The 10105-nt window shown below is 38.5% G+C and overlaps 1 protein-coding gene across 1 annotated transcript; it reads right to left on the reverse strand.

Annotated features, from left to right (window-relative positions):
- Positions 1-1154: 1154 nt before the first annotated feature.
- LOC145557501 (uncharacterized) lies at positions 1155-1649 on the reverse strand. The gene has a single exon (XM_081618679.1). The coding sequence runs from the start codon at positions 1647-1649 to the stop codon at positions 1155-1157; it is 495 nt and encodes a 164-aa protein (XP_081474805.1).
- Positions 1650-10105: the final 8456 nt, after the last annotated feature.

Genomic DNA, 10105 nt, shown 5'->3' on the forward strand with positions numbered 1-10105 from the left:
AGGTACAATTGGAGTGATTTTCCTTCTCTTGGTTTCGAGAGTATCAACGAGTTTGCTAGATTTTCCTTTAACTTCTGAAATGCTTCGTCATGCTCCTGTTCCCATTTGAATTCCTTGTTCTTCTTCAATACTTCATAGAAAGCTCTGTTTTTGTAAGAGGATTTTGAGATGAATCTGTTTAGTGCTGCAATTTTTCCTGTTAAGCTCTGTACGTCCTTCTTTGACTTTGGTCGTTCTAAATCCAGGATGGCTTTGACTTGGTCTGGACTGGTATCTATTCCTCTTTGTGACACCATGTAACCTAAGAATTTTCCTAACTGTACTCCGAATGTGCACTTTTTAGGATTTAGTTTCATTACGCTGCTTTAGGATGGCGAAGGCTTCTTTGAGGTCCTTGACGTGATCAGCTGCCTTCTTAGACTTGACTACCATATCGTCTATATAGACTTCCATTGTGTTCCCAATTTGTTCTGCAAACATTCTATTTACTAACCTCCGGTATGTTGCTCCTACATTCTTCAATCCAAAAGGCATTACTTTGTAGCAATAGATTCCTTGGCTAGTAATGAAAGCAGTCTCTTCTTGGTCTTCTTTGTGCATGAGGATCTGGTTGTACCCACTATATGCGTCCATAAAGGAGAGTAGTTCATGTTTGATGTTGCATCTACCATGACATCGATGTGAGGTAATGGGAAAGGGTCTTTTGGGCAGACCTTGTTGATATCTGTGAAGTCTATGCATATTCTCCATTTACCGTTCTTCTTTTTGACAACTACCACGTTGGCGAGCCATTCCGGGTATTTTACCTCTCTAATCTTTCCTGTCTTCAACAAATTTTGAATTTCCTCATTGATGACCTTGTTCCTTTCTGGTGCGAACTTTCTTCTTTTCTGTTTCACTGGTGTATACATAGGATCTATGTTAATTTTGTGAGTGATCACATCTGGAGGGATTCCCTTCATGTCTTCGTGAGTCCAAGCGAACGCGTCTTTTTCAGTTTCCAAGAGTTATGAGATTTGATGTCGAAGACCTGTGCTCAATTCTGATCCTATTTTGACTTTCTAATCTAGATGGTCGGGGTTCAGCTAGACCTCTATTGCTTCTTGCTTTTCTGCTATACTGAGTTTTTCTTGGCCCAACTAACCCTCTGATTGCTATGCTGAACTCTTCTCTACTGACGTTGCTTTCAAGGCGATCTTATAACATTCTTTGGCCTCTTTAGGGTCCCCTCTGATCTCTTGGATACCCCACCTTGTAGGGAACTTGATGACTTGATGATAAGTAGACGGGATGGCTTTTATTTCGTGTATCCATGGCCTGCCAAGAATCATATTGTACGATGATAATGTATCGATCACAAGGAACTTGACTTGCAGATTAATCCCCTTTGCATAAGTTGCCAATGTAATCTCTCCGCTTGTTTTCTTAGTTTCACCACTGAAGCCTACTAGAATTGTTGACTTGTTGATGATGTTCTTCTCATCAATGTTCATATATTTCAAGGTATCGAGCATAATGATGTTCGCGGAACTTCCGTTGTCAACAAGGATCCTCTTGATGATGCAATTTCCAATTGTGAGTGAAATCACTAGGCCGTCATGATGGCCTTCTACCGCGTCACTTTCCTCGAACATGGTTGGGATGTCCATTTTTTATCTTGCTTTTCTATCGGGTTGATCCATATGGCTTTCTTTTGCATGCCGCTTTGCTGCTGAATATGTTAGGCCGCACACTTCTAACCCTCCTGATATGAAACAGATGGTCTTGACGATTAGAGGAGGAGATGGGGGGCCACCTTGCTTGGATTCATTCTCCCTTCCTGTACCTTTAGTCCTATCTGACAAGAGTTCTTTAAGGTAGCCTTTCTTCAATAGGTAAGCAACTTTTAGGGTTTGGTAAGTCTGACTTACCGCGGAAACAACCCCGACCCAAAGAACCACTCGCAATTAATAAAACCATAAAGCATAACAAATAAACATAAAAGGATATAGGAATTTACCTTTGAAGCGTGCTTCGCCCTCAAAGTCGGGCTCTTACTTGAAAGCTTAAGCTCCGAAAATACGCGAGCCTCCTATGAAAATCCACCCGCAAAAACTACTAACGACTTTTAGGTCCGTTACCTCGAGGTTAGCGAGGTCCGACCAAAACCCGAGTATTATATGAGTTTAAGAGTTTTTGCTAATGCAATTCTCTATTGAACTCCTACTCAAGCAAGGAATTCTCATGCCATGATTTGACTATTTATAAGGAAGGATAGCTTGTGAATTCCACTCATCTTTCAATGTGGGACTTTTCACAAAAAGATCCCACATGGAAAGATTGATGAATTCAATCCATAGTTAAATGAACCAAGGAACAAGTAACAAGTGTCACATGATTAGGTGAGGACCACTTTCTGACAAGGGAATAAACGCGTCGTCAATTGTCTATCCCTAGATCAAATACAATTTATACAACCTAAACAAACCTAATACGAGTATAAGGCAAGCATAGGGGTCGAACCACAGAGAACGGTAAACACCACCAAATGTTATCGACAATTAAGCTAGTCCGGAATAGGAGATAAATAAACTAAAGTCTAAAGATGCTAAAACAAGAAATAAAACATTAAGGCACCAAGGGAAATGGGTAGGTGAAGTTGACGCTTGACCATACAATAACAAAGTAGCATATCAATGGTAAACTAAACATGCATGAATATCGAAGTAAAGGGTCCAATCTAGCCGCCTTCCGGGGTCAATTGGCTTCTCCTAACATAGCCTCTATGTTTCCACATTAGAACCATATACTAGGAGGTACTATTAAATAACAATCGATAGTAATGAATCTCAACTAAGTCAACTTCCGTTACTTGTTAGTAAAGACTCATCTTTGATCAACTAACAATGTGCACTTGCAAGAAAGACCAAAGAATATCAAGCATGCAAAGACTTTAATCACCATTAACATAACCCCAACATTAAAAGCATGAACAATTAGCAACTACACCATCCCCACACCCTTGGCTAGATGACTACTCACAAATCATATTGAAAACAATATCAATCATCAAATCAATAAGCATCAACATGATTAATAAGCAAAGAATAAAAATAAAAGCAAATAAGCAAAATAAAAAACAAAGGTAAAGAGAAAGAGTAAGAGATTGCTCATTAATTGAAGATGAAGGTCTACAAAGGATTGAACAAGCTCCTTCTTCAAAATCCAAGTTCATTAATGAAGAAAACCTCACTTTCTCTCTCTACCAATGAAGACTAATCCTAACCTAACCTAAAACTAATTAGAGAGTAGAATAGATAGTTCTAAAATGTCCCCCAAAATTGGGTATTTATACTAACTTAATAAAATTAGGAAAATAGAAAAAGAAAATAAAATAAAATAAATTAAAAGGAAAAGTAAAAAAAATCAGAAACTAAAAAAATAAAAATAAAATAAAAGAAAGAAGATAAGAAAAGGGAAAAGAAAAAGAAATAAAAATAAAAGAAAAAGAAAAATAAAAATGAACCCACCAATCCCCACCAAAAACCATCAGCAACCCATTTCTTCTTCGACCTTAATGGATGCTCTGATTTTTTTATCATCATACCACCATCATCAATGGCTCAAAAATCATCATCGACATCTTCATCAACCAGCAATCAATCAAGGCCGTTCAATTTTCATTAAAACTCGCGTGAGAAGCTCGTGAAGTGGTTCGGTCGAACCACGGGTTGGTGCGGCCGAACTACGGGGTTGGTTCGGTCGAACCATGGGTATGTTCGACCACTCCTCTTCGAATAACAAAACCCCCAAAGTCTCTGACTCGACGTTCGGCCGAACACTCATTGGTTTGCTCGAACTTGATTAATTCGCTAATTGTTCTGATTTTTGGGTCGATTGGTTGCTTAATTGGTAGTGGTTGTTGACGGTGGTGTGATGGGTTGCAGGCTGGTTTGGTGGTGAGTGATGTTGTGTGGCTGCTGTGTGGTGTAAATTGGTGGGCTGCTGGTGTGTGTGGTGTTTGCGGTGGTAAGGCAGGACTGGTGGTGAGTGGTGTTGTGTGGCTGGTTTGGGTGCTGTGAGAGGCTGCTGTGGTCAGGTGGTGTGAGTGGAAGGAAGAGGTTAATGTTGCTGTTGGTGTTGGTGGTGTTGCGGGGTGAAGCAGGGGAAGAGTGCTGCTTGTGTTGTTGGTGTGTGTGTGGTGGAGGATAAGGTGTGGGTGTAGGATAATGCTGGCAGCATGGGTTGGCTCAAGTTTTGCGCCTCGAACCTTGGACCTCCGAACACGAACAAGACCTTGAAACCCGAGACACCTACAACCAAAAACACGAGGGTATTACTAAGAGATAAAATAAAATAAAATAAAGAAAAGGTAAAATAAAGTAAAATAAAATAAGATAAATAACACTAAACTAATAAAAATTAAATAAAACTATACAAGTAAAGAAAGTGAAATAAAATAGACTCAAAACTAATTAAAATAAATGAAAGTAAATTAGAATACTTTCAAGGAAAAATAAAGAACGAAATATAACAAATCAAAAGCAAATAAAATACGAAAATAAACTAAGTCTAATAGAAATTACGAAAAGAACTAAAACACGACAAAATTACCAAAATAAACAAGAAATGTTATTAAGAGAAAACAAGAGAAAGAAAGGAAAAATAAGATAAAATAAACGCGAAAATGACTCTAAAAATACTTCCTAAGAGTGACATAAATGTCACTCATCAAATTCCCCTAAGCTAAACCTTTGCTCGTCCTCGAGCAAAGCTAAGGCAAAAGAGAACAAGATGGAATTATTTAAAGCAAAAGAAACAAAATAGAAACAAAGAGAAAGAATGTACACTAACACACTGTCGTAGGAATCACGGATGCATTTAGCGTATGCATCAAGTGTTGAGGTTTGGTGAGTCCGACTCACCGCGGAAACAAACCCCGACCCGAGGAACCACTCGCAAAAATTAAAATCATAAAGCATAAATAAATAATCACAAAGAAAAGATATCGAATCTTACCCTCGAAGCGAGCTTCGCCCAAAAACCGGGGCTCTTACTTGAAAGCTCAGAGCACGTCAAGCGTCGTGCCTCCGACGGTATCCACCCACAAAAGGCGAACACAACTTTAAGGTCCGTTACCTTGGGGTTAGCAAGGTCCGACCAAAACCCGAGTGTTATATGAGTTTAAGAGTTTTCCAAAAATTATGGAATGCTCTTTTTAACTCCCACTCAAGCAAAGAATTCTCAAGCCATTCCATGACTATTTATAAGGAAGTATGCCTTGTGAATTTCACTCATCTTTCAATGTGGGACTTTTCACAAAAAGATCCCACATGGAAAGATTGGTGAATTCAACCCTTAGTTAAATAAACAAAGGAACAAGTAACAAGTGTCACATGGTTAGGTGTGGACCACTTTCTCACTTGGTCCCCAAGGCATTTCACATGCAATGTGAACTAACCATGTGTCACCCAACCTTGAGCCCCAAGTTGGATTCGGTTGGCCCATTTTATTTTGGCCCGTGTCCATGACCCATCAACCCGGGTCCACGGCCATTGCCACATGTGTCGCCACCGTGGCGTGCTGCCATCATGGCGCTGCCACGTGGCACGCTGCCAACGCGGCACGCTGCCACTTGGTGGCTGCCACTAGGAGGCTGCCAATGTGGCGGCTGCCAACGTGGCTCGCTGCCAACGTGGCTCGCTGCCAACGTGGCTCGCTGTCAACGTGGCACGCTGCCAACGTGGCTGCTGCCACTTGGCGGCTGCCAATGTGGCGGCCACGTGTGCTTCCACATGGCGTTTTGCCATGTGTTCTGCCACGTGGCATGCTCCTATTGGGCATGCATTCCTAGCCTTTTGCGTGGCTAGGATTTTACTTGTTACTTGACGCATTTTCCCGTCTCGCCAAATCCTAAATTTTGGCTCGACATTTGAGATTCTCCGACGCTCGGTTTCGACGCTCCTAGCTCGAATTTCCGACGTCTAAATGTTTAACACTCGGGCGACGAATTAATTTCTTCTGAATTAATTCGTCGAGTTGGTTCGCATATATTTGCTTGGGTGTGACCCGAAGGGTTCAGTCAAGATTAAGCTGTAATATTAATTATATTAATATTACTGATCGGAAGCAGCCTCCACCCAGGCATTCCGATCACTTGACCTTGCTGAATATATTAGCTTTCTAATAATTCTGAACCCGCTATCAGAATAATACACTTGTTCGAAGGACACCATTCCTTTCAATCTCCCACTTGTCCTTCCGGACAAGTGTGCATTTAGTGTATAGCCCCTTTCCTATGTCTCTTCATGTCTCTTCATGAACTACAGAGTAAGATTACTCGTCATCTCTGTTACGTTCAGAAGTGTTTCTCGAAATCCGAGTTTGACTGTCGATAAGCAGATGATTTCTAAAATCCATCTGAGCACGGCCATGCATTTTTCACAGTCTCGCTCTTCGAGAGGCCTTGTAAACAACAAGATATGTTCCCTATTTTTAGTAGGGGGGCATTTCCAGTCTTGTAATGTAGCTTCTCTTACTAAGAGGACTCACCCGCCCGATATCTGTCTTTATAATCCCCAGTTACGGCAGACGTTTGGCGGATACCAAAGCGGACCAGTACTCAAACAAGAGATCTCCCACTACTCATGGTCAAAGGAAAAGAGTTCCGATAGTAATAATGAGAAAATACTTATGACGATTTTTAAATCTCTTAAAGTATCCTCATAGGTCGATCTAGTATGGTTCTAAACCAATACCTGTGCAAATGATTTATATCCTCATAGCACAAGAAACGGTGCTACAAATCATACTACACACTAATCTCTGATGGTCATCAATCGTCCACAAAATATGACCTTGATTAGGGATAATTTTCGATTAAAATATTCAATGTTCACTTAATAGGTGTTTCTTTATCCAAGCCATTGACTTGATACCCTATTTTGAATATTTATTAAAATCGAATGGACTCATTATTTAATTCTAAACCACAATTAAATAGTTTTGTGGAATATTTAGAAATATTTAATTCCACTATGAAACTTCACAATGTTTCATCTTATGATAAATGGTTTTTCCCAAATGTTTAAAGAGTAATACTCTTCATAAAACATTCATAGAAATCACACCCATATTTGATATGCTTGATTTCTTTCATGCAATTATGAATGTTGCCGTTCATTTATTGCAAAGGTTTAGTTATAATTACTTTGCAAACCTTAGCATCTTCATTATCCACCATTTCCATAATAAGATGATAAAATTTTGAGAGTGTTAATGGATTACATGTGATTCAGGATTTATTGTCCAAGCAATGGCTCCCACTCATTTTTATGATTCGAGACCTTCTACTTGACAACCTACAATCATCAATGTTCAACAACGAACTTTTCCATTTAACATCTTTCCTTATTATTGCCTTTAAGGCAACAATATTCTCAACATATAATTTAGTAGACTCCCAGATGATGCCTTGCTTGGGTTTCACTCCAAGCGACTCACAACGATTTGGGATACCCTAATCACTTATGATCATGGAATTTTCCTTAAATTCCCGCACATTATACATGGATGCACATCTATGTTACCATTCTCAAGCCACGACACTTCTTGCCTCGTGCTCATAAATGGCTTCCTTGCTAAGGATCTAATCCTTGTTAAGGTTTGTGCTTGCAACATCAAAACTCAAATTATATTTGTTTTCATGCGTCAAGAACTCATCCAACTACTTATCTAAGTTCTTTGGATGTTCTTGACTATAATCTAATGATCTAATACTTAGATTAATGTCGATTGGTATTATATACGTACTTCACATGCTCTAAGCATGTAAGTCATCTGACGATTCCATATCATAGCCTTACATGATGGATTTAATTCTAGAATGATTCTCAATTTTATTCCATCCATGTGACATTTAGCTCATACAGTTACACTGAGTCTTTACAAATTGTTCGCTATATGATATGATTGAAAGTCTCTTACTAGAGTCTTTCTTGTTTGATTTAGTACTTAGCCTAGCTTATACATAGGTCAAACATTTACTTAGCTTCATACATATGGGTCGAAAGCCTTTCAAAGTCCTTCATGTTTAACATGGTAATTTCTTTTACTCATTTAAACATTTAATTAAGTCTATACCATAGAACTTAATTCCCAACATGTACTAAGTATCGTCTTTAGCTCGGTCCATTATCGAAAATACTTTCAAATCTAAACATTTAGCATTTGATGGTTGTTTCACAATAGAGTTCGTAAACTTCTTGTTGGACCATTACTTTTGCTCCCACTAAACTTCTTGTTCATCAGAATTTCTATGTTTCTCCATAAGTCAATCCTCTTATTAACTTTATGAGAAAACACGTTCCAATTCCTTCATACAATGCTTCCTTTAATCCCATGACAGATTCCATGTGCTTGCTTTCAAATCTAGCATTATTTAGATTTTCAAAACCCTTAGACTATTCCATAGTCACTTCCAAAATTCCATTTTGGGAAGGCGGTTTTGGTATCTATTTTGCCATATTTCATATGCGCAATTTTGCTAGATCAATCACGAAAAGACTTGAGCATTCCGATTGGTGAATGGGATTTTATTAAAATCAACTCCTTGAAATTAATTATATCCTTTACAACCAATCTAGCTATGTATGCCTATACATTTCCACATTTGTTAGTTTTCTCCTTGAAAACTTATTTGCAATCGATGGGTCTTTCACCTTTCATGCAAATTAATCAAGTTTCAAACATGATTTTCAAACATGGAGTCTATTTCGGATTTTCATGGCTTTTAACCATTATTCGGAATTTGGATTTGTCGTAGCTATCTTACAAGACATTATTCCTTTACTATCTAATAGTAAATAGTATGCTTGTAAGTCTTAGGTTTGTTTCTAACTTAATAGAAAATTTATAGGATTCAATCCAAGCCTTTGGTAAATTCTATACCTATACGAGGCATCAAACACTGAGTTTTAAGGCGCTTTCAAAGCCCTTTTATTATGTTGATCTTACTCCAACATCTTTAATGTTTTGTGAGTAATGAATTCTCTTTTAAGGCACTTGTAAAGTCCTTTTGAGTATTCTTGATCAACCATTATCACGAAGTCCTTTAAGGTCTTCCGAGATTCTCAGTTCTAGTTTGTTGCTAAGATCGATGGTCATCGAGTTAATTTTCCTCCCACTTGTCGTTTTGGAAACGTGTTACTTTCCAGAAAGACAATACTTAGAGCAACAAACAATTTTTTGTTCTCAATTAGGATGTGGAGGTAATACCCGTAGTCTCACTTGAATGCTTACAAAGAGACATGTATATTGTCTTTGGGTAAAAGTTCGTTGTGAAACAAACAGTTAGCTCCTACTTGAGCTATCTTAGTCTTTATTGAGCCATTCAGCTCCCACTGAGTCACCTAGCTCCCACTGAGCCACTTTGCTCCCACTGAGCTAGTGAACTCCCACTGAGACTAAGAGCCTTAGACATATACTTGAAAAGACTTTTAGAAGTTATTTCTATCCATAACTGAATATGGTGTCCTTTCTTAGCTTCGACACATTGTTTAGTGTAACATTAGTCATTTGTGCAAATCTTTAAGAACTTTATAGGAAGGGTTGTGAACCATCATCGTTCGAGTCATTTTTAAATGACACCGAGGTCTCCGTGAAGACACACCATGTTCTTTGTGGAGTTATTTATGAAAATTTCCATTCATAACTTTGAGATAGTCACACTTGGCTCAAGCAAACATCGCTCGATCTAATCTAGACATTTTGATATCTTGCCAAGTCGATTCTGTACTTCACCGAACTCTTGAGCTACTCAAGTCAAGTTTTTTCACATTTGATGAATATAGCCATATCCATTCAATTTATTTGTGAAACTTTGAAGTAATTGAATCCTCTTTAGCCTTCGGAGTCAACTGTCTATACCAAGAACAATAGCTCTCTGTTTTGTCGGTTTCAACAACTAAGACTTGCTTGTCTTAGAACGATTCCAAATCGAGCAACTATCAAGAGTCTATCTAATAGAGCCTTTGAGTACGTTCTTGTTGATGTGACATTGCTAAAGATGTTCGGAATGCAAATCAAGCCCATGACATGAACTTAGTGAGTTTATCATGTTAGAGAA

Source organism: Chenopodium album, chromosome 9 (assembly GCF_948465745.1).
Source record: "Chenopodium album chromosome 9, dcCheAlbu1.1, whole genome shotgun sequence".
Classification (NCBI taxonomy): domain Eukaryota; kingdom Viridiplantae; phylum Streptophyta; class Magnoliopsida; order Caryophyllales; family Amaranthaceae; genus Chenopodium; species Chenopodium album.

Excerpts from the sequence above, each read along its gene's own strand:
- LOC145557501 (XM_081618679.1), bottom strand. The coding sequence starts at position 1,649 with ATGGACATCCCAACCATGTTCGAGGAAAGTGACGCGGTAGAAGGCCAT.